Source organism: Tauraco erythrolophus, chromosome 2 (genome assembly GCF_009769465.1).
Source record: "Tauraco erythrolophus isolate bTauEry1 chromosome 2, bTauEry1.pri, whole genome shotgun sequence".
NCBI lineage: Eukaryota > Metazoa > Chordata > Aves > Musophagiformes > Musophagidae > Tauraco > Tauraco erythrolophus.
In genome coordinates, this window is record NC_141466.1 from 110,357,739 (window position 1) to 110,382,157 (window position 24,419).

Below are 24,419 nucleotides of genomic sequence, written 5' to 3' on the forward strand. Positions count from 1 at the left end.
CCTTTTGCAGATATCAGCTAGTCCAGAGTAACCTTACAGACTGAGAGCACCCTCCCATGAGTGTCCTCGGAAGACATCTCTAGTGTAGAAAACGTGTATTCAACACAGCGTGTGGCACCAGTGCAAAAACGGTAAACGTTTAAGAGCATGTAGTCAATGCTAATTTGTGGGGTTTTTTTTAATTTGACTGAGCAAAAAGCCGACAAAAGACAACGTCAGGTTTTCATCCCTCCCTATGTTAAAAACCGCCCTTCTTGTTCAGTGAAAACACACAGGCCGCCCGCTTCCCGGAGCCGACTACGGGCTTCCCCAGGCCCGCGGCCCGCCCCGGAAGGCGCCACCGCCGCCACCCGCCTGCCCGGAACCTTCGGAGGCGGAACGCAGGCCCGCGGCGCGGGGGCCGGGCCGGACGGTGACACCGGGTGGACCTGGGGAAGATGGCGGGCGCCGTGGTGGGCCCACGTGTGCGCGGGGCTGCGGTGGGCGAGGAGGCGGACAGCGGTAACGGGCGCTGCTTCCCCAACGGGAGCGGGAAGGGGCGGGAGCGGGGAGGGGATCGAGTCGCTCTCTGCTCGGACGGGCTTCTCAGGCCGCCCTGGCGGCCGCGTCTGTCTGCGCCGTCCGAGCCTGCCGGTTGGCCCGAGCCTCTCCTTTCCCACCTCCGGGACCGGTGGGCGCGGGGAGGCGGGAGCGGAGGCCCCGTCCCAGCCGGCTGCCGAAGCCCCTTCCCGGTGGGATGGGGTGCCCGCGGGGTGTGCCCGCGGCGCTCCGGGCGGGTGGCTTTTCCGCGGAGCCCGGTGCGGTGCCCGCTCCCTGCCCGCCCTGCGCTGCCGCTTTTGGTGTTTTTTCTTTTCTTTCCTTAGCCTGCGGAGTCCCGACAGCAGCTCGTTTATTCCCGGGGCCCTGCAAAGTAACTTTTGCTGCCGCCCGTCTCCGTGGTGTCCCTTTACTGGGGAGGTGGGAGTGACTGGGCAGAGCTGGACGAGCTCCGGGGCGCAGTGGGCTGCGTGTCGGCTGCTCTCTGTCCGCATGAGTCCGGGATCTGCGTCCTGCCCCGAAGTAAACCCGGGAGATACGCCAATTACAGAAATCCACCGGGAGATACGCCAATTGCAGAAATCCAGCAGGAGAGCACAGAGTATAAACACACTCATACTCCATCCTTTATACATGGTTCTCTACTCGTTCTTGCCTCTTTGTGTGTTGTGAGGATATACCTGACTAGTTGTGATCACTTCTTAGTTATATCATGTGATTGGAAATTGTTTTTCCTCTTTATTCTGGGAGGAGTCAAGGTTGTGGCCGTTTGGAGCCGTAGCTCACAGTGGTTCTGTTCGGTTTGATGGTCCAAACTGAACCCAAGGGATATCCTTGTGCGGGACCTTCTTTCAGAGCTCACTTACGAAAGATTCCTGGTTTTGACTGTATGTGTCTAAACTTTGATCACTGAGCAAGTTTAGAAGAATAAAGTATGAAGGTATATACATGTATTTCCTGCATACATGTGATTAGGACTTTTAATGTTAAGTTTATGCCAGGCTTCAACCTTTGTAATTCAGAAGAGAGCCCCAGGTCCTACTTCTGATAGAGTTAATCTACTTTAAATTATTTTGAAATACCTCTGCTTTATCTCATGCTGTTGACAGATCCTCTGATGTATTAAAGAATAAGTTACGGCTGGTTCTTGAAGCCTTGTTCACCTTTCTGTAATTGTTGAAAGCAAAATCTTGGTATTATCCAGCATTGTTCTCCCATTTTATTGGCAGAAGATATATAAAGGAGACTAATACATGCGTTTGCAATTTTAATTTTTAGAAGCGTGATCTGGTTTTTATGGCTAACTGTGGAAGTTGGCTCTAAGCTGTGTGTGGAATTCAAGTTTAGACTTTTGGTAGCTGTTAGCTTTTGTATGTATAAAAAGTCACAAGTAGGGGTTAATTCCTTGTTTAAAAACTACATAACAATATTCTAGCATGGACAAGGCTTAGGGGTGAAAACTTGACAAGTTGTTTTACATGTAGGGACCAGAATGTGATGATGCACCTACTTTACATGGAATGGTTTGAATTTTTTTTTATTTGGAAATCAGGATATGGAGACATACTGATATCATAAAAAGGATGCCTTTAGCATTTTCTGAATGTGTTGAATAAATTTGCCACTTCTAAATCTGTAATTTATACTAAGGACTGTTGAAAAAAAGCTCCATAATTTGTCCTATGTAGAGTGTGACACAACAGTGTCCACCTTGTTGGTAGTAAAAATCACACTGATAATGAGCAAGTATTCATTGATTTTCCCTTCCACATTTGTGATGTAAACATATGATCTTGCTTCTTTCCGTGATGATAACTAAATGCTCTCTGAGCCTCTAAACATGCCTTGGTGTTAGAGGCTTGGCTTTAAATTGGTTAACACCACTGTTGTGCTGCTATGTAGGGGTTTTTTGCTGGTTCAGAGAGACATGGAGAAGGCAGAGTAATGAGTTAGTTGGGCAACAGAGTGTATGTTAATGTTTGTTAAGTAATTAAATAGGCAATTGATTAATAAGGAATATCATTAATAGCTGTCTGCACGGTTTTATGGAAAACAGATCTTGTGAAGCAGTCCTGAATTAGTTCTCTTAATGACTTGGTTGATAAAGGTAGTACAGGGGATATAGTAGTGCTTGCAAAGTAAAGCACTTGGCTCAGTAGTACTTAACACTGTGATTTTAAAATACTTTTTTAAAGTAGTATGAGAGTGGTAGATGGATGAAAGCCAGTCAGCTGGTATCTCAGAGATTGTGGGGAATTGTGCCTTTGCTGATGAGACTGCGGAGGTATCAGAAACCAGCTTCCTGTCCAGAACCTGATTTGCAGCCCTAGAAGTTGTATGTAGCATAATTAGTTTAAAACTTATGGGTTGCACAGATGTTAGTGTAATAGTAGTTAATAGTGGCAGGACACTTGTGTGCCCTGCTCTTGATTATGGGATAAAGTAAGTCCACTGAAATAGCCAAACATATTTTAGCAAACCATAAACTTGCAGCCCGATTCATTGTAGTTAATCAACCGCACCGTTGAAGACTTAATTTTTGCTGTTTGACCCACTGAACAGACTAATGAGGGAAGTGGTAGATTCTTCATGTGTTTAATTTGCCATCTAGTTGGCTGTTCTATCCTGTCATGTAGTTGCTTGATTCTAAGCTTCAGTATTTTAACTTTAATTTCTTCTTTTTTTTTGTTTTGAAGGGGGCATAGGGTAAGGAAACTTGAATTTGGGGGTGTTCTGTTTGTGTATCAAGAACTTGAGCAGTTACTTATACCAGAAAAGCTCAGCCTCTGGTTCGTTTTGATGGCTGATAACTGTCTTGATTCTGTATCTCCCAAAGCAGTCTCCCCTCTGTGTTCATTATGCTTAGGTAATCGTATTTTTGCTGGCATTATTTTCCTTGAGCACATTTTTCTTTCATGTAAGAAATGCCCCCCCACCTTCAATTATTCCATGTGGCTGTTTGTACTTAAACACTAGATGGCACTGTTGCAGCTTGTATGTATGTACATACATACACATATATACAAATACCTATATGTGTCTGCATGCGTTTATAAATTATGGGGTTTGAACTGGAAAATACATTTTTTTCCCCAAAACTTACCTCTCCTTAACATCAAAATATTCATTAATCTAATAATAAATATCCAAGGCTGCCTTTTCTCTTTTACCCAACCTCTTAAATCTCTTTAAATCATCACTGTGATGAGTCAGTACTTACACTGGATACTTTCTAATAAATTCATTGTGGTGCTGTATGCCTGCTTGAGGAATTAATTGTAACAGCAAGCCGTACATGGCCCTGAACTCGGATAACATTTACATATGGAACAAATTAAGCTAGCGATGAATTCTTACTAGAAACAGAACTCCTGATTATTCTTTTTTTTTCTTTTTTTTCACCCCTAGATTCTGAGTTAAACTCAGGACTTCCAGAAGACAGCTACTCTTCAGGGAGTGAAGCCCTGGATGGTGATGATGAAGATGAAACGGCAGGCCTTGGCGATGGGGTTGAAGAGGCAACAAGCTCCAAAGCTGGCCCAAGTGCAGGCTGGGCAGATGCCATGGCAAAAGTGCTCAACAAAAAGATTCCACAAAATAAGTCTACCATCTTGGCCAAGAATAAAAGACTGGAGAAGGAGAAAGAAAAGGAAAAACAAGAAAGGCTGGAGAAGAGGATGAAGGTGAGAAAAAGATGCAGTGTTTCGTTGTGCAGTCACAGTCAGAGGGGGATACATGCAAGATCCCGTCAGTGGGGATTTGGGAGAGTGCTCTGAGACTGTCTCAGTTTTGGAATCTCTCCTCCATGGTGTTCTCAAGTAGCTTCAATTTTTTACTTTCCAGACAGTCATACTGTAGGGCTCTTCCTTGTACTGCTTTTTCTGGGCCATCAGGCAGGCTGATCTTTGGCAGCAGGACTGTTCCAGTCTGTCAGCTTAAGGTGTTTTTGTTGTGGAGAAGGTGCAAGCAGCTGCTCTAAGTTTAATCTCCTAATTGCTGTTCTTAATTTGGAGAATAATTCACTTTGTTGGCATTACAAGTTGAAATAGTTCTCTCTGATTGAAAGTGAGAGGGAGAAAGAGAAGAAAACTGCTTTCATTTAAATTCTGCTGCAACTTCCGAAATCAAAGGCCTGTACATTGAGATAGCAGTCATCATTGATGTGGTTGTGAATTGTTGTTTGCTCCTCTCAATGGTTTTCCTGGTAGGAGTTTTCTATTGTAGTGTTTGTGCCCTAAATGTCTTCTGATTCTAAAACTGTTACGAAGAAAACAAAAACTCTGTTGGCAATTAAGTCATTTGTTTGTGCGTCTTTAGTGGAACTTTTAATTCCAGGCTGTGATTGATTTGCCCTCAGGCTAAAAATACATTAATAGTTCTAATGTCTCATCTTACCAGTTCTGTTTCAATGGGATAACTTGGTTATCCACCTGACGGTTTGGGACATGCTGTGGTTAGGCCACGGCCTGCCTTTTAAATATGGAGAGCTTCAGTACGGCATCTGCTCTGTTAAGGTTGTCCTAAATACCTGTTCTCATCCAGTAAATATGTGGGAGAACTGCAAAGCAGAGGTGGGCTGCAGGTCCCTAAACTGACTTGTTTACCATTAGGAAAACTTGAGAACAGTCTGCCTTCTTGGCAGCAATGTTTCTTGCTGATGGAAGCTAGAATAGGGCAGTTCTTTTGATCAAAGGCCAAAATGTGGTCATAAACTCACAAATTCGTAATAGTCTGCCTGGAATTATAAAGATAAGGACTCTGAAATTCCATGAAAGACATCTTGTGTAAAACAGACTAATGCAACACTACCAGGCCCAGAACACTGTTAACACTGTTAAATTTTTAAAAGTGGAGGAAAAAAACCTCACTACTTTACTCCTGAAGCAGGGTCTGGGGAAACACAGTGTTCTCTTATTGTAGCAGAAGTAAGCTGGTGGTGTTGTGGCCTTTGGTAATGGGAAAGTGGATCAATTCGGTTTTGAAACAGAGAGCCTCAAAAAAAGACGAAAATCAGCATTGTACAAAGGAGTTGTTTTCTAGTGGGCACTTGGTGCTCTTCCTGGTGTTTGAGTTCTGCTCGCTGTAGTCTTCTTCACATGTTGCTGTCAGTCACAAAGCTGTGCCATGATTAATTCAGCAGAGGAAGTCGAATTCCCAAGGCTCAAAATGCGATATGCCCGTCTTGATGGACCCAGGGGTTTATTATGTATAAATTTCTCCGTGATCAGCTTGTGAAGTCTTGGAGTTGAAAGCTGCCTTTTAATAATTTCCTTGTCCGTAGCAGTCAGTGTGGAAGCATTTGAGTTTTTCTAGACTCCTTTTGCTTGTCTTGAGATAGAGGCATCGCTCTGGTGCGACTCTTTTCTAGCTTTTGTTACAGAAGGCAAAAGACTTTTTGAGATGTGATTGTGGCCCCTGGTGTGTCAATGCAAGAGACTTGCCTCAGACCTGTTGTCCAGTCCCATATTGGGGCTCCCCTTACCCTCAAACCAAACTGAGCTTTGTTGATTTATCATTTTTTCCTCTCCCACTACATACTCTATCAGAGCATGCTGCGTTCTCGAATGCTCCGTGTTGTTTCACATAACAATATTTATAACGCAGCTCGATAAAAAGCGGGAGTGGGAAATGATGTGCCGAGTGAAGCCAGATGTTGTCAAAGACAGAGACAGAGAAAGAAATCTTCAGAGAATTGCCACAAGGTAAGAGTTTTTCTGAATGCTTTCCTTAAATGTATGTATATCAAAAAGAGGAGGAAAAGGGGAAGAAAAGGCCTGTGCAGGTAATCTGTTTCCAATCAGATTGAACTCTTAAGAAGTGACTAGCAGGAGCCAAGTGATTTATGTACAGGTCTGCATTATACAGTATCAAGTTCAACAAAAGATTTCGGAAGCTTTATGAAAGAGTAAAAATTTAGATGCGGATGTAATGTTTGCTTAACAGAAGTGCTTTGTTGGATCCCCTCATTTTGTTAATTTAATTCTTTAACAATGCAGAACAGTTGCTTCTGCTTCTCTCTTTTTTCCTCCTTCATAGAGGGTTCCCCGGATCCACAACTGTTAAGTTCAGTGACCTGTTCTGCGTTGTGGTAGTCTGGTGTCACAAAACTAGTTGAACACCTTGATGTGCTGTTGGTGTCTGTTTCCTTATTAATTTCTCTGCCTTGTCCCCCTGCTTCAACTGCTCTTAAGATCTTGTCTGAGGAATTTAATAGCTGATTGTAGGACGAGTAACATGCTTCTGGGGATGAAACACACTTTTGCACTGATCTCAGTGCCATGTTACCATGCTTACTTCAGGGTCTGAATAGTTATTTGTAGGTTTGTTTGTTACTGGTTCCTAGCAATAAGTGAAGGAAGAGTGAAAATGGAAAGTTTCTTAAGTTGTAGTAAGTGTTACTTCTTAACTGAATGGAGGTTCTAAGTAACCATTTTGAGGAGCTAGAAGCCATCCAGCATCTGCACTGAATAATTGCTCCGGTAGAGCGTTTATTTCTGTAAAGGGAACTTGAGTTAAAAACTTTGTTTTGTTTTGTTGTTTTTTTCCCCCATCCCAGAGGTGTTGTGCAATTATTTAATGCTGTCAGGATGCACCAAAAAAACGTTGATGAGAAGGTGAAGAAAGCTGGGAGCTCTGACAGGCAGCGTGCTAAACTGCTGTCGTCTGTTTCAAAGAAAGATTTCATCAATGTTTTGAGAAACATGGAAGATACTAAAGGAGGCAAGAATTCTTCTGGAAAGGCCACAAAAAGTAAACAGGTAGGTTTTATCTGGAAGAAAAAATGCATACAAGATACCTTGTTGGTATAATTACTGTCCGTTAATGTGCCTGTTCTTCAGAGCGAACGTGATCCAAATGCCTGGGTTTTTTTGAGACTACTTAAGAAGGGAGCAAGTAGCTCTTAGCCTGTTTTCCCTGTCTTTTGAGTATCAAGGTACAAAACACTGAAAGCTCTTTTGAAAAGACATCAAGCCTTGTGTACAAATAACTTGTTTTAGCTGTGTGTTTAAAAAACAGAATATGAAAAACTGGATTTTATCTTGGATTTTGCACCAACCTTGGATCAAACTGCTAGATTTTAATGGGTTGTGACATTTGTAATTTGGCCAATAATTGTTACCAGCTCTTTAAAATTCTTAAAGGCACAGGTGCTCTTCATCTTACATGGTGTATTAGACTGTACTACTGGTGTGTACCCACGGTTTTGGGCATTTCAAACTCACTCTGGATGATTAACGGTATCTGGAACTGAAGGGCTTTGCCATACAAGTGAATACCATAACAGAAAGAAACTGAGACATATTAAATACTACATGTAGGCTTTTCTTTCCCTAATTCTGTGTGTGTGTGTTAGGCTGATGTGGCTTTATTGCTGTTAATGATGTTTTGGAAAGAAGTATTTTAACACATTCCACTTTTTCCAGACATGCTCAAGAGAGACACAGTGTAGCTGGATTCATCCAACTCTTTATCTGATCTTTAGACTCACCAAGTAGCTCAGAGTTGAAAACAAGTTACTCAAACATACTCTTTTTGTATTTCAGAAGCTGCACGTTTTGAAGCGTATTTGTGTTCAGGTTTGAACTTTGTGCTTGGTAGTGGGTGGAATACTTCTGTTGGCCCAAACTCACAGCAGTTAACTAAGTGCTTTTCTGTGCCAGGAAGAAATACTTTAATCAGTTGGGAGACAACAGTTTGTCATATGTTTTTTGTTTGTGTGCACTTGGGGAGCATGCTGAAACACTGCCTGGCATGAAGGAGCTACAATTTTCATGCAAGTGTAATATTAAAGTATTTTTAAAATTCTTTGGATAATGAGAACAATTTAGCTTGGTGCTGACACTTTATTTCTCCTTAAATAATTCCAGCTTGCTTGTTTGTTGTGTTGTGTTTTTTTTTTTTTTGGGGGGGGGGGGGGGGCGGCAGAGAGGGGGGCATGTATGTATGTGGTTCTTTTATTTTCTTCCTTTTTTTTCTCCCCTGGAATAGCAGAAGAACATTGAAGTGATACCAGTGCCAACAACTATTGTATTAGGCATTGAATCAATAGCAGAGCAAAAAGTAGGACCTTTTTTTCTTTCTGTCAGACTGTAGCAGGGTAATTTTCTAATTGCTCAGTCAGAAAACATAGATCATGTATGTTTCTGTAGGATAAAAAAAAAATCTTATTTTGGCAGCTTCAGTAACAGCATATTTCCATTAAAGTGCCCTGAAGATGCTTTAGATGATGGCTGCTCTGTGATGGTTTTGAGTATTGATATAGGTGCTGCTTTCACACTCTTGTGAATAAGAACTTCAGATTTTGGAGTTCTGCATTAATATAAGGCTATACTTACAGATTTAGTTTTTTGTTTGGGGAGGGAGATTGAGTTTTTTGGTGTTTTTTTTTTTTTAGCATAGCCATGTCTGCCTGGATAGACCACTCTTTATCTCCCTTCTTTGTTGCAGTTGCTTCAGTGACTCTGCATTGAGTACTGAACTAAAATCTTTAATAATCCTTTTCAAGCTTTTCTTAATCTGCTTTTTTTTTTTCCTCTTGAGAACACACCTCACCTGTTTAGCAGGCTTCCATCCTCGTAGTTGTTGGTGCTTGAGATGGAGGCCAAAATGTGATCTTCAGTCTCCTTAGAATTACACAGACATTTAGCCACTGAACAGCACTGCTGGCCTCCACCATCATCTCTCTGCTTCTTGGTCTTTGAGGGTTTTTCAGAGAGTAATGAGCAAGGATGAGGCTTTTGGGTGGTGAACTCCTTGCAGCAGGATTTTGGTAGATCAATTGTGCCATCTGAAAGCTTTTGTTTGTTTAGTTTGTATGGATTTGGTGGTTTTTTTTTTGTAGCAGCCTGCTTTGCTTTTAGCAGTTGAGCGTATGGCACATATTTTATTTTTTTAAAAAAGGGAGGAAATATGTTTATTTATCTCAACAAAAACAATGGAAGAGGTGCCAATCCCAAACTCCAGGCGCTCTGCCATCAATTAAAATGCAGTCCAGAACAATAAAAACATTACCCCACCCACATAAAACAAGCAGTCAGCAAGAAAAATAGCAGAATAATGTTTTCCCAGTGAAAGCAAACCTTTCTTGACTCAAGCCTTGTGCCCTGAAAGGAGATTTGACTGTATTCGTGAGAATGGGCAAATGATTTTTCTTACTCTACAGTGGTTTTTTGAATACAAGATTTGCTGTTGTATTTTTGAAAGTTTGGTGGCTTTTTCCAAATGTCGGGGTTGTTGAAGAAACCCGTTATAAAGCTCCGTTGTGGTTGACTGTTTAGTCAGCTATATGGATGCGTGAGGAAAAGAAGTGCTCTGTAAAGGCCCATCTGTAGCAGTGGCATTTCACAGTAGCACAACAATTTTAAAAAGTTTGTTCTCCAATTCCATCGGCTTTGTGCATTACTGGGATGCACACCTGTACCCTGTGAGAACGCTGTTTATAGTCTTTTATACTTTTAACCATTGGCCTAATTAGTACTTGGTGTGCATCCACCCGATGTAGGTATGAAAGACTGTAAGACTGTGAAAATTTTCCTGTGCCATGTGAACCGTAGCCCTTCTTCGGCTTTTGTGTGCCCAGATGGGAGTAATTACGTTTCTGAGCTGGAGCCAAACGCTTTGCCTTTCATATCACTAGCTGTTTATCAAGGTATTTCTTAATCCTTGCTGAGCCAGCTGACTTGTGTAATATTTTTCCCTGTTTTTTTCCGAGGTACTGTACATGATGCTTGCCTCTGGGTAGGATCATCTAATTTCCCTCCCCACAGCACCTTATCTGAAAGCCTTGCAATGTGAGAGAAAAAAGTAATAATTTTCTTCTTAAAAAAAATCCAGCTTGTTTGTTGTTTGGGTGTGTTTTTTTTAAATTTTGAGGTAGGTTTTTTTGGGAAGTATTTATTGGGATATATGAGAGCTTTCAATCTTGTTCAACACAATCCTTACGGACTAGATCTTCATTTCAGTGTGTGTTGGTTGTATCTTGCAGCTTCCCACCTGTAAGATACTGTAAGAAACATTATTAAAATACGGGTTTAAAAAACGTACATTTTGGGATGCTGTCTTTCCAGCCCTGGAGACTGAAGTCATTGTTATGTCCATAGAACAAGTACAGAAGTAGGTAGTGACACTAAAGGATTCCTCGCAGGAATCCTTTGTTTTCTTTAGATCCTTAAGAAATTTCTGGGTGCTCTTAGGATTATGGGTTAGGGAAGTACCTTTGCTTCCAGGGTTGAGCGAAGTTTCCAATCTCTTAGGGCTGCACAGACGTCTTGGCTGGTGTAGTGAATTACATGAGGTCTTGAAATCTTAATTGTAAGAAAACAAAGAAATTCAGAGTTAACATTCCTGGAGCAGCCTCAACTCTTCTCCCTTGCTGCATGTCAGTTACATCAGGGTGGTAAAGTACCAGAAGCTCTCATCTGGGCAAATGCTTGTCATTTGTGCTACTCCCTGTAAAACACTAGTAGGTGGTAAAACACTTTCTAGTGACATACAAATAAAACTGGCATGAAATTTACCAATATTCTTTGTGTCAAGCATAACCTGCACTCATCAACCTTTAATTTTAAGTTAGGCCTTTGTAGCCTGGTTTTCTGAATCACCTGTATTTGCTTCAACTCTTGAGTTTTCCTACATCACATTTGTTGCAGACCATTTCAGTGATGGAAGTGAGAGCAGGATTTCCTGGTCTACTTCAGTAACCATGATGCAAATTCTGCAAAGTAATTTTTCTACGTGACTCGGAGGTACAGTTTGCTTCCTGTCTTGTGATGGCATCTGGAAAAAATTAGTGTAATAGTCTCAAAATAGTACCTATTGTAAAATAATTTATTGATGAGAAGGAAGATGAGCAGAGAATACAAGTGCTATTTCATACCAGCTGTTGCTCATATGGCACTTGAAATAAAATGCTTTTCCAGAAAAGTTCCTTCTGCTTGAAGGCATTTTATAAATGCTCCTAGTGTTTGATCAGTAATTTGTAAACACAGTGATTAGTCAGGTTTGCTATAGATTTTTCGTCTGTTCATAAGACTTTTAATATTCGTAAATATTTTAATTTTAAGCAGTAGTTTGAAGATTGTTCAAGGGCAGGAGGAATACTGCACTTCCCATTTTGACTGCTGTTCTAGCTGGGTCACAAAAAGGGTCATGGGAGCTTTCATTTTTCAAGTTAGATGAGGATATATACGTGCTTTCCAGGTTAAAAGTTAGATCTGTTTAAAACCTGTGAGAGTGATTGCTGCCTTTTTCTTGGAGCTACATGAGTACTGGCCATTGGCATGTTGTTCTGCTGTATTCTACAGTGCAGAAACAGAGAGCGGAAAAAAAAAAAATCCATATACCTGTTATGAGGGACAGTAATCTGAGCAATTGCTTCAACCAGCTGTAGGAAATAGTTTATTTCTGAAGTATGGATGAAGGCATAGATGTCTTCTAGAAATTTAGTAAGGTGTATCAACACTTCTTTGATACACAACTTAAAAAGAAACTTTTTTTCTTAGGTGATAATGACATTGCAGAGTAGCAGAAGTTTATTACTACAGCTGTTGTGTGCTGGTTTTACAGAACTAATTGAAGGAGTAACCAGGCATGCATGTATTCCAGCAGGTTTGAGGGGGCAGCCAAGTATTAATTTAGTTCAGCTGCAGCCAGAGTAGATGTGTTCTTCCAGTTTTAATAACTGTCTTCCTATGACATGCACAGGAACTTTTAATTTGGATTCCTTTATAAATTGTGCATTTGTATCTGTTTTTCCCAAGGTATGTACACTTTCTGGAAGGTCACCTCGGATAAGCTGATACTTTTAAAGTAATTTTTTGGTTTTGTACCAAGAGGTTGCTGACTACTTAATTGTATGCTATATTCTAATTTTTATCCTTAGGGATAAATACAATGCAGCCTGCCACTAGTTTGCTATATCCTAAGTTGCTGATGTTCTTTAAGGTAAAAGGTGGCTGAGCGATATTAGAAGTTGTTTGATGGTGACATTTTTACTTTAAATCTGTCCACAGGAAGATGTATTGACTGCCTTAGTTTGGGTCATCAGCAAGGTTAGGTTTTTTAAGACGTACAAGCTCAGTTCCCTGTCTGTTGCTCTAGCTGGTAACACATGTCTGTGTTAACAGGAGGGTGTAGGTTTTTGTCAATATTTAAGCATGTAGTTGATTGATAGATGTCAAGAACTTGACACTGTGAGTTCAACTCCAGAAAAGAATATTAAGGGCCGTGCGATGGTTATATTTCGCTAGGTTCACCTTTTTCCTGTGTTTTTATCCTCAGGTTTCCCTTTCTGCTCGCTTTTTCAGATACATGATCAGAGGTCAGGAATGGAAAAAGACTGTGAATTTTTGCACTCTGTCTCCATCAACCTCTTTTTTTTTATCGTCTTCGTATTTTATGTTCCTGATAGGTTCTTTCCCCCTGCACTTGAGGGCCAAGCGTGCAGCCTGATGTCCTGGTGCCTACTGCCAGAGCAGCCCTGACGACTGCTCTCACAGAAAGACCGGTTCCCTGTTTGTCATCACGAGTCATGCACAGTCCAGTTTAATGCTGTCTTCTAAGACGTAGATAGTATATGATCGGTGAGGACAGATATTTTAAGAGAATTTGGATACTAAATGCCTATTGTATCTACCGAGGTGATGACCTCAGGTTGGAGGAGGGCAGTCTTCCAGATGTTTATAACTTGGCCAGATCTGGGAAAACGTTAGTAGAGATAGCAAAAGACAGTTCCCAGCTCCGAAATATGTCCTTAACTGATTTTTAAGTTCAAAAAGAAGGAATGATGCAAGATTTTAATGGATGCCTGTAGGAAGCGTCTTTTTCTTTCCTCCCTAGAGCTGTAGACAAAATGTTTTAAGTTCATCTTTTTGTGAAGAGGGCTGAAGTGACTTTAGTTGAAACATCATGAAAGCCTGCAGCCTGAAGCAGCTGAAGTTTTGCAAATTTTGTAAGTGAATATAAACAGGGACTTGTGACTGAAATGTCAGGCAATGTTGAGACAGCTCCATCTATCGTATTTGAGACTTGTATTTTTATTTGCTTATTAGTGCACAGGATACTATGATGGTGTTCTGTTTTCCCAGATGATGTCGCAAGGCTTTTTTTCAGTAAAACTATGTCTAACCCCATTTGAAAAACTTGTGGTAAGCATCTTCTTTTGATCTTCCTGTAAGCATACAAAGTACAAAAAGTCAAATTCTATTAGACTTTTATCTGGTAATTTGAGTTGGAAGCCTTATAAAAGCAACTCTCCACTTTTGACTTTGTTTGTAATTCTTATAGGCAGTGCAATGTACTTAGAGAAAAATTTCATAAAGTTTTTAAAAAAAAATGTTCTCTGGAAATAAGAAAGATTGGGTGGAGCTGGTCTATCTGAACCAGTTTGTTTCCCTTATCTAAGCATTTTCTATTGGAAATTATCTTGAAAAGGATTCCCTTTGAAGTTTTAATAACATGTTCTGATTTCCAGAGTGTTGAACTAGCTGATGTGTATTATAAATGACCTCTGTAGGCACCTACTCGTCTGTTTATCTTGATAGACTTCAGGAGTGATGGATCAAACTGCTTCCAGCTTCCAATGGTTAGAGGGTTGCTGAAATCAGTACGTTTGGTTTTTTTTTTCTATGGGAAAATCCAACCAGTTTTTAATGAGTGTTTCTGAAATTTATGGATAGCTTAAAAAATAATACTTTTTTGTTTTAAACCTACTATCATTACAAATTATACTAAAGCTATCTTCTTGTAAAGATCTGACCTCTTTTCAGTTTTGTTGCTGAACCCTGGACAGGGTTCTATATGTGTGTTCTGTGTCATTTCTTCTCCATCTGCAGGTGTTGGGAAAACCTATACAGAAGCGTAGAAGGAGATGGAAGGGTCAGAAATGGAGAGAAAGAGTATCTGGATGGCCAAGATAAGGAATTGGGATCACGGACAGTTTATATATTCCCTCTTCAGGTTTAAACTGCTTTTAGAAAGCAGCCTGGGAGTGTTGAGGGGTATGATCTGTCCCTTACTGAGTTTGCCACTCACCCACAATGGTGCGAGGGAAGGTACAGGAATATAAAGTCAAAGAAACTTGGATTTGTGAACATTTAGGATATGTTGCAAAAGCCATTTAAGTAAAAGCAGGGGCAATGAGAGTAGGGAGGTTTAGCCAGACAAGCAAGCTGCTTAGTAGTCATAAAAACTTCAGTATTTCATATTTAGTAATAAAAATACACAAAAGCTAGTTATTTGTGGTTTGTTTGGTTTTTCTTTTCCCCCCTCCCGCCTCGTAGTTTTTTGGATCCCTGTACTTGTTTCGGGACTCAAATGTAAGTGGAAATCCTGAGTCAGGAAGAGGCGGCTTTCTATTAGCCCTGCTTCTTCCTCATCAGCTCCTCTGTGAGATGATTTCTTAAGTGCTGGAAGTGAAGAACTTGTTCATTACTGTAGCCTTCGTTGTTTGAGACAACCTTTTGGGACTTGCTCTGTTACGCCTCTTGCTGAATCATAATGAAAAACAGTGGATGATTTCAGCATCATTTATAGGAAATAATCTGAGTCATATTCAGATTATTCAAAAATCTGCAAGCTGCTAATTTATTCTAAAAAAGGATCAAAAAATACTCCAAACAGCTGTGGGCCTGCATGTTTCCTTACTGTGCCAACAGACAAGCTTTTATAAAAACCTGCAGAAAATTTTAGGTACTCAGCTGAGATAGTGCACAAGTGTCTTGCATAAATGGGTGACATCTGAGAAAAATCCATTGTTACCTGAAAATGTTTGCCTGAAGTAGACCTGTTGAAAGACATTAGTCCTTGACTTCTGAGGGAGAGCACGTTGAACACTTTAGTCTTGACTGGATGCTTTTTGCTAGACACTGTTGCTGTATCTGCTGTATCTGGATTTTCCAGATACAACTTGGTGGTTTGGGAACTGTGCAACTTGCAACAAGGATGTTGTGGATCTGGGTAATGTTTAGGCTGATCCTTAAACTCCATCATGTCTTCGTTACTGCAGCAACTACACATTAAGAAACATAGGACCAGCTGACAGATAGAAGCCTTTTTTATCACTTGTGAGAAGTTGTGTGGCATTTCTTTTAGGGTTGAAGTGCTAGCTATCTAGAAAAGTTCTTTCTTTCTTCATTTTAAATCCCATTCAAACAGAAAAAAATTCTCCATTCGTTATTTTCCTTTTAGGAATAATGATGGAAGCTAGTAAGGAGTCATCTATATAAATTTGCTCTTGGTAATTAATCAATATGCTTTTTGATACAAAATGAACAATATTTCGGAGACTGGCTACCTGAGGCTCGTGATTAGCTAGCATGAAAAGCTGTTCTTTCTGATGGACAAGCATTGTCTTTTTCAAAACAGAATTAGGATTCAACTACTACACCATAACTTACTATACCATTTTCTGTCTGATAAGCAATGAAAGTATAACATGTGTTGCTTTAAACACAAAAGTCTTGATAGTATGTCTTTTTCACACAGTACTCACTGGGTCTTTATGGCAAGAATTAATTGATCTGGGTGCTTGTGCAGTCTTTAAGGGTCCTGTCGCGCAAGCAGATGAAACATGAAAGCTGTGTGGAGACTTTCAGATGAAGAAAGGGCAGGAGTAACAGGTGAATACTGAGATAGTAGTGGCCAGCATGGTGGGCAGTCACTTCATTGTCGCTGCTGAAAAACAGGCACTGCAGATGTGAAAGTAAAAGATATAGATGAGGATAATGAAGCAGTTTCTTTTTTACAGGAGGAAAAAACAAACATGACTGAAAATGAGCAGTGATGGCATACTGAAACAGTATACTGCTTGGAAACTTTGTCCTATGTGTTGCGTGATAATCTAATGTAGGAAATGTGTTATTTCTCTTTCCAGGTATCTTCTGTGTAATAATTTGCAGTCTATTTTGAGCTAATTTTTAGTTGGTACCTACTTAAAAATGCTTTCTCGTGGACCTTTTTTTCTTATGTCAGTGGAGTGTTTTGGCCTGACAATTGGAAAGACAGTGATATATTCACAACATTGTCATTTTGCCTTGTCTTTTACAGAACATGAGTTAAAAATTACAAAATATATTCCACAAGGGGAATTGTTAGTATGGGTAAAGGTAACAGTTCATACCTGTGTTGTAACTTAACTAGAAGATTGTTTTAGTAGGTGAGATTTATTTTCAGGTGAGTTTTTATTTGATGAGTTTTTATTTCTGTGAGTAGCTCCTGAGTGTAGCATGCCCATGCTGTTCATCATCTCATTAAAACATGTAAAGAGAATTCGATGCCACTGTGGCCAGACACTGTCTTGCAGCAGCTTGTGGTAAAATTCCTTGTGCAACGGAAGGATTTCCGAGATGGCCGCTATCGGAGCTGGAGCGCAGCATGAGCTGAGGAGTTCCAGAGCATCCTGTATGCAGAATGGCCTTGTGTTACGCTTGAATTCTTAAAATATTTTTGCTTCTTCTGACAGGGACACTTGATTTATGATGTTTCTGATGAACTAAGATTAAGGAAATCTGTTCTCTCATAAGCTCTTTCTGTGATTCTTCTTTGCCACTGAGCATTTATAATGATGCTAATGATATTTCCTTGCTCAAGTCCAGATGAATGCATGTTTTTTAGAATTTCTGTAATTCAATTTTGACCTCGCTAAGATTGGGGTATGTTTAAGCCTCTGCATGCCAAGCCAAAGCTTTCCTTGTCATTCACACATCCCCAGTTGTAGTAAACCCTAGAGGAGGATGTGAGGATGGGGAGGTTCCTCACACAGGTCATTAAGCTCTGGGTGGTCTTCTGGCTGTGCTCGAAAGGAAAATCAGTATTTGTTGTGCTTGTAGCAATAATTCCAGTGTGTTCCTTGCAGAGGAGTTTGAACAGGAACAGCAGGTTACGAAACACACTGTAAAAAAAAAATTCATTCTTAGATTTGTTTACTAGAAATGCCAGTGCAGATTCTGGCGTGCACAGGAGACCCTGTGGTCTGAGTAAATCTCCTGTGCCGCTGCTGATAGCTGATAGCGTCACTTCAGATATACTGCGGCAGTTTAGTTCAGGCGCTCTAATTTCTCAGTCAGAGAGAGGATGCAAATGGATATTGAATGACTCTCACCTTAAGGAATAAATGGTTGTGCAGAATTACGCTGCAGCAGAATAGACTTCTGTTGTGCAGCTCACATGTTCTGCAAGCTCTGAAACACTTCCCAAAGTCAACATGAGTTGCTGTGAGACTTCAGCTCAGAAGTTTAAGATAGTTACAGGTACAGAATGTATTCTTAGTTTCCAGATCTGTAGGTTTTTCTCTGTTTGGGGTCATACATACATAGAAACCTTTCTTATAGTCAAGATCTCACTGTAATTCAAATTAAAGTTTCAAGCAGCACAGATGATTAAACCCGAATATTGTTTTTCTGTTAAAAATCCTTACATTTTGGTTTCTGCTTGTATGGCTGCTTTAGATACTTCAGCTGCACTTGTTTTTACTTCTTCCCAGCCTAGAGGAAACTTACTTTCTTAGCCTGTGAACTTGGATATTCCTGGAAACAAATTTAGGAGCAATCATTATGCTGGTGTTCTTTGTTTTCCATGTCCTCCTCTCTCTTCCAAGTGATCTTTGGTTGGCTTTTTTTAATAGATATGTACCGCACCCTAGTGTATGCCTATGTTGGATTTTTTTGAACTAGGTTTGAACCGCCTTGGTTGGGGATGTGGAACAGAATAGCAGCAGTCATTCGGAGCAAGATGCAGGCTGACAGCGTTGGTAATTGTCAGATGTATGCAAGAATGCATTTTGGCAGTTATGCTTTTTAACTTCATTGTGACAAAAGCCTCCTGTATTTCAAGATCTTAGATGTTTGTTTTGAGCAACATGGAGGAACCTGGGGAAGCAGTTCAAATTAATGAGACATGTTAGAATTGTTTTCTCAGGACTTAAAGTTGTTGCTTGAGAGATATTTATGTTAGAAATTCCTTCCCTGACAGGTACAAATAAACGTTTATGTATGTGATGGTAAAGAGAGATGCCCCTGCAAGCTCTGGCATTTCATCTTGTACAGGGAGCAAAGGCATGGGAGCCGAACGTGCTGATTGTAATTCCTAGGTCTGAAAAATGTTCATTTGTTTAATATCCTGCAGTTACTGTCTTCGGGACACAGACTGTAGGGGAGTCTCTAAAGTGATGTAGGTATGTCTTTAGGGTCCCTTCCAACCTAACCATTCTATGATTCTATGTCTGCTGTTTTGCAGATGCAGAAACTGGGGTATGTTCAAGTGACACAAGCTGGTGGAAAGCGGAGTGAAATGCTGTCTTTAATCTGTATGCTCTGATTTCAAGACATATCTTTTAATGCCATTACTTGCCAAGAAGCGTTATGGGAATTTTGGTCTTCTCGTGCGTAGGGTTCTGAAGAGCTCTGGCAAACTTTCCTGCTCTGGTTTTAGGATGTTGCTGGGCCAGTAAAGCAACAGATGAAAATGACAGCGTCCTATGACTTAGACTGAACTTAATTCCCTTAAGCTTTCAAAGAAAGTAGGCTTGGCTACGAGAGCTAAGGCGCTCGTTGGCAGACTGAATCGGCTATGTGCAGTTACAAGTATCCTGCTGCTGCTTCTGACGACTTCAGAAGGGACAGAGAGGATGAATCTCCCACCTGAGTGCCAGTGCAGTCTGCCACAGCTCCAATATTGAGTTTGGCAGGTCTCAGTTGATGATACTTACTATAATGTCATTTACCAAGAGTAAATTACGTAGCTCCAAATTTTTACAGTGGTAAAGAAATGAACCAAACCAGGGAGATTTCTACTTGATCTAGCTCGTATAGCTGCTGCTGATGGTGCTGTGGGGCTTTCATAGACCAGTTCCTCCAAAAGCATCCAGGAGGCAATGCCAGCCCAGAGACTGCAAGGGATGGCTGTTTGTTCTAGGTGACAGACCTCAGCTTTGTTGTTGGTGAGTGGGTGGGTGATTGGTTATTTTACGAGGAATTGGCTAAGGATTTCAGTTCATCTTGTCCTGGTGCAGATTTTAGAAGGTACGTCTTCAAACCAGAATTAGTTCAGGAAGTGTGTCCCCACTACAGAGCCCTACTTGTGTCAGACTTGAGCTAATGCTGTGATAACTTGGGTGACACACCGAGCAGGCAAGATTATGTTTATTTTATTTATATGATCTCTTTTCAACTGGACTGTCGGTCTGTCCCAGCAAATAAGGATGTGCACTAGGGTAACCACACTCCACATTTTTGTCTATCTTATTTCAACTCATGGTAACAAGTGCATCACCATGTACCAGTGCCTCCTGAGATATTTTGCTAACTGCTGCCTCTCAGACCTTTTGAAATAGATTGCCACACCTTCGAGCAAGGAATAAACCCATACAAATATATGCATGAAGAAGGAGAGGGAAAAAAAGCAACACCAGAATTTTTCACTCCTTGCCTTACCGAAAGATCCACTTTATGTAGCGTTTCACATTAATGTTTATATAGCCTGCTTTGTTTTCATTTGGGGATGTTCAAAGGGGACTTCAGTGTTGTAGTGAAATGTGGGAGTTGTGGATGAACAACTGACTGGAAGTTCAAAAGCGATTGTATAGAATGAAAGTTGGTTTATTTTCCATGTGCCAAGAATCAGTTTTGTTTTATTTAGATGAAACCAGATTATGGCATTGAAAACCCAAGTATATTAACATTCTTACACAAGGCAAGTTGGGAAGCGATGTTACAGTTGAACTGATTGTTAATTATACAAATAGTCTTTGCTGCGTATTTTCTTAAGACTCCAGGAATGTTTTGTGACACAATAGATTTGGGTAGTTTTTATTCTGAGGGGAAAATAGAGCAGTAAATGAGTTAGGAATGAAGATACTAAACATGGGGTTTTCTTCACTTGGGAGCATGCTTAAAATTGATTAAATATTTGCTTTCAAGCATTTAATCTTCATCTTTAAGGCATGGACATGCTAACTCTGTCTTTCTCCTTAGGGCTTGTTGTAAAACTCTATTCAAACCTTTGTGGTGCCTTAGGTAGTGGGTAATGCTATGGAGGATCAGCATCCCTCTTTTGTTGAGGTCCTGCTTTTGTCCTGTTGTTCACTTGACACAGCCAGAAAGAAGGGCTAATGATTGCTGAATAGTAGCTTGTGATGAATTCGAGCATTGGGCTTTTCAAAACCTAAGCCTTTCACTGTCATTGCTAACAATAATCTACTGCTTCTGTGCCAGTTAAAAAAAATGAAAATAATAATTAAAAAAATCCCTGTTCTGCAGAAAAAAAAAAAGGAATCTCTGTTGGTTTCATTATTACTTAAAAACCCAAGAAAATCTATTTGTTTTGTGAGGAAGATGGGATTTTTTCCATTTAGGTATTTCAAATTTTACTCTGTGCCATGTTCAGTGATTTATAAAAAAGAAAAAGCTTGGTGACTTTTGTAGTCTTTTTGGCCTTTCTCAACTCTGCGAAGGCAAACATATAAACCAACTGAAATCCAGTTAAAAAGGGGAGGGGGGAGAAGCTACCCTCTCCTTGCTTCCTAGAAGAGTACCTGTGTTTGCCATAATACAGATTATTCCCATGTGAACATAGAATCACAGAATGGTTAGGGTTGGAAGGGACCTCAAAGATCATCTAGTTCCAACCCCCCTGCCATGGGAAGGGACACCCGCCACTACACCAGGTTGCTCAAAGCCTCATCCAACCTGGCCTTGAATCCTTCCAGGGATGAGGCATTGCCCATTCTCTGGACAACCTGTTCCAGTGCCTCACCGCCCTCAGAGTGAAAAATTTCTTTCTTATATCCAATCTAAATCTACCCTCTTTCAGTTTAAATCCATTGCTCCTTGTCTTACCACTACACACCCTTGTAAAAAGTCCCTCTCCAGCTTTCCTGTAGGCCCCCTTTAAGTACTGGAAGGCTGCTATAAGATCTCCCCGGAGACTTCTCTTCTCCAGGCTGAACAGCCCCAACTCTCTCAGCCTGTCTTCATAGGAGAGGTGCTTCAGCCCTCGGGTCATCTTTGTGGACATATTAAGGTCTGCCTAGGGACCTACTTTGTCTGTAACTCTTCTAATTCCAGGTAATTGATTAAGCTGAGCTGATTTCAGGCTTTACTGGATGTAGCATTTAAAGTGAATTGCTGCAAGAGTGGAAAGTGGTTAGCAGGCGCTACCCTGGGGACAAGGGAGATTGTTGGGATGGGAGAGTTACTGTTAGGAGTAGGCATTAATGAGAGCAACTGTGAAGACCAAAAAAAAAAAACAAACCCAAAACAAAACACAGTGCAAGCATCTTGAAGAATAGCTGTAGAGTTTCTCTTTTTTTGAACTGTGGGCCCTGGGAGATTGATTCCTTTTGAGAAGGAAAGTGTTAAGACATCTTATTTTTGTGAGAGTAATCTTTGAAAAAGAACTGCAGGAGAAGTCAAATGTAGCATTTCTCTTTTAGTTACCTATTAAAAATACAGATCTTGTTTGGCAGACTTTTTGCACTCATATAACTTGTTGGTGTGGTATGATGTGTTAGATTTACAGTGATGGACCTGCATTCTCTATTCCTCATTTCTGCTATTAAATTGTTTATGCTGCTCTCTCCCCAAAATTGCATAGACATCAGCTTAAATATGCTACAGTTCTGTGTATCACATATTCCTACATGCATGACAAAGAAGAGGCATGAACAAATGTCTACAGTGATCATGCATTTACTACGGGTTTTGCATGTAGTAGGCAAAGCTGCATCTGCAGAGGATGCTGTAACATGACCCCCATCCACTGTGCAGTATCAGAAGGTGGTAGTTACTTAAACTAGGTCGAGTCAGTCCAGATCTGTCTTTTTGAGCCAGAGATGCCTGTATTAACTTTCTTTAAAAGACCATGCAAAAGTAAATTATTGTTTTCAGTGCCCCTGATTCCACTTTGGCAGGACAATTTTTTGCTTGCCTGCTGGACACTGAGCCACCTTGTTCCTCAGAAGTGTTTTGCTATGAAGGCTTAAGCCACTGAAATCCTTCTTCAGTACGTGGAACAGGTTTTACTATTTTTCCTTCTGCAAGAATGTAGGAATAGCTTCAAGCTGTTCTTTAAAACTCTTGCCACAGGATGGGGCTGTTGCACTGCCCAAATGTGATCTGGCACCTGGAAGAACTGCAACCAAGCACTGTTTTCGGCGCTAACCTAAAACTACACTCCTGTCACTTTTCTTTATTATTCACCAGGCCGTGTAGTGTGGCCTCAGCTTATCCACTTTCAAGAGGTAGGAAATTTGGACTAAGGTGTTGTTGGCTTGCTGAGCATAGATCAACTTTGTTTCTTTTAGAGGCAGCTTTGCACCATATGACAAGTCCAGGTAGTGAGGTAATAATCCACATAAAGGGGGTTCAGTTCGCATATCGCAGAATATGTTAAATATTAAATTTGGATTTTTTTAAGCCTTTATTAAATCCATATTTGTGTTTTAGAAATGTGCCAAGAAGTGTTCTAATGAAGCAGCACCTGGGGGTTAATAAATGATATCATGAATCCATTCTGATTGCCAAGAAAGATTTTAATAAAGGAAGCTATGCCCAGGGTTGACTGTTTCATCCATGAAGAATAATTGTTGTGTTTCCATATTTCTTTTATTGGTTGGTTAAAACAAGTTTGGTTATTAGCATCAAGTAATTTACGATTGTCCTGCATATTTCTGTGTACTATTTGCATAAAGAACTAGCACTCAGTAGGTCTGCTGATGCAAATTGTAGGAGAGTGAGAGGTGTTATTTTGATTGCATGAAGAGCTTCCATCTTTTACTGCCTTTCACATTCATCTAATTTTTCTCTGTTCCTCAAATATTCAGAGTGAAGTGAAGTCTGAAGAGGGGCCAGAATGGAATATACTGCGTGATGACTTCATGATGGGAGCATCTATGAAAGACTGGGACAAGGAAAGTGATGGAGAGGGCAGTGCTGAACAAGGAGGTGGTCTGAAACAAGAAGATGAGAGTGACTGAAGGAAACTGAAAACCATTCAAGATAATGTTTTATCTTCGTAACTTTGTTTGGATAAAAAGTCAACATTCTGTGAATGTACAACACTTGGAGGATATCTCTATTTTAGAAAAAAAAAAAAAGACTTGTACAACTTTGGAGTGTTTTCTCCTCCATGTCAAACTTTTATTTAATATTAGCTTCGTTTGCTATACTGAAATCCTGAAATATTTTCCAAAACATGTATAATTTTCAGCATATTTCCAAAACATTTTGTACAGTCAAAATAGTGGCACCTGCCCAATGAAAGAGAGATTTTGCCAAGGTCATTAAAAGTTTATACATTAGTCATGGCAATTGATGTATTAGTGTGCCTGCATTTCCAAATCAGTGTTGCACTTTGAAAAGTTGTTAGTAATTCGCAATAGAAATGGCTTACAATAAACACAGAAATGCCATCACCTTGTAAAGTTATTGGACTCCTATAGAGCCTTTCTACTTTGGCCAGAAAAGGTTTTGTAGATAATAAAGAAAAGTAACCATTAATATGATAGTTGTGGTCTTGGAGCATTAGTTTGATTGGAGACAACTCTGGAAACATAATTGTAAAAAGAGAAACTTGACCCTACTGATTGGCTTTTATATTTTTTTATTTATATATATATGTATGTATGTTTTTTCTATTGGAAGTGTGGAGTTGTATAAGCTAAGAAACTGCTAAGAGAGGAAAGGACAATCATTGCTATTGTTTTTGTTGGAGGAGGGAGGCCTTTTCTAGCAATACCGCATAAAATTGTATTTGATGTTGCTTCATTTGCAGTTCTGGTGTTCTGGCCTTTTACAGTAAGGAGCTGGACCTCTGAGATACGTCCTGTGGGCTTAGTCAGCTATGATGCTAATTCCTCAGATCTGTAAAGGGTCAAACAAAAGCTCTTC

The 24,419-nt window shown here is 40.3% G+C and overlaps 1 protein-coding gene across 1 annotated transcript; it reads left to right on the top strand.

Annotated features, from left to right (window-relative positions):
- Nucleotides 1-434: 434 nt before the first annotated feature.
- On the top strand, nt 435-24,062 carry RRP15 (ribosomal RNA processing 15 homolog). Its single transcript, XM_086629498.1, has 5 exons — nt 435-501; nt 3,946-4,220; nt 6,142-6,239; nt 7,094-7,295; nt 23,354-24,062. Exons 1-5 carry the CDS (start codon nt 438-440, stop codon nt 23,504-23,506), a joined length of 792 nt encoding a protein of 263 aa, XP_086485624.1. The 5' UTR covers nt 435-437; the 3' UTR covers nt 23,507-24,062.
- The last annotated feature ends 357 nt before the right edge of the window (nt 24,063-24,419 follow it).

What these genes read in the sequence shown, in the direction of transcription:
- RRP15 (XM_086629498.1), top strand. Translation starts at nt 438, where the DNA reads ATGGCGGGCGCCGTGGTGGGCCCACGTGTGCGCGGGGCTGCGGTGGGC. An exon ending in GGGCGAGGAGGCGGACAGCG is followed by an intron (nt 502 to 3,945) that starts GTAACGGGCGCT and finishes TTTCACCCCTAG; the next exon opens with ATTCTGAGTTAAACTCAGGA. An exon ending in AGGCCACAAAAAGTAAACAG is followed by an intron (nt 7,296 to 23,353) that starts GTAGGTTTTATC and finishes TCAAATATTCAG; the next exon opens with AGTGAAGTGAAGTCTGAAGA.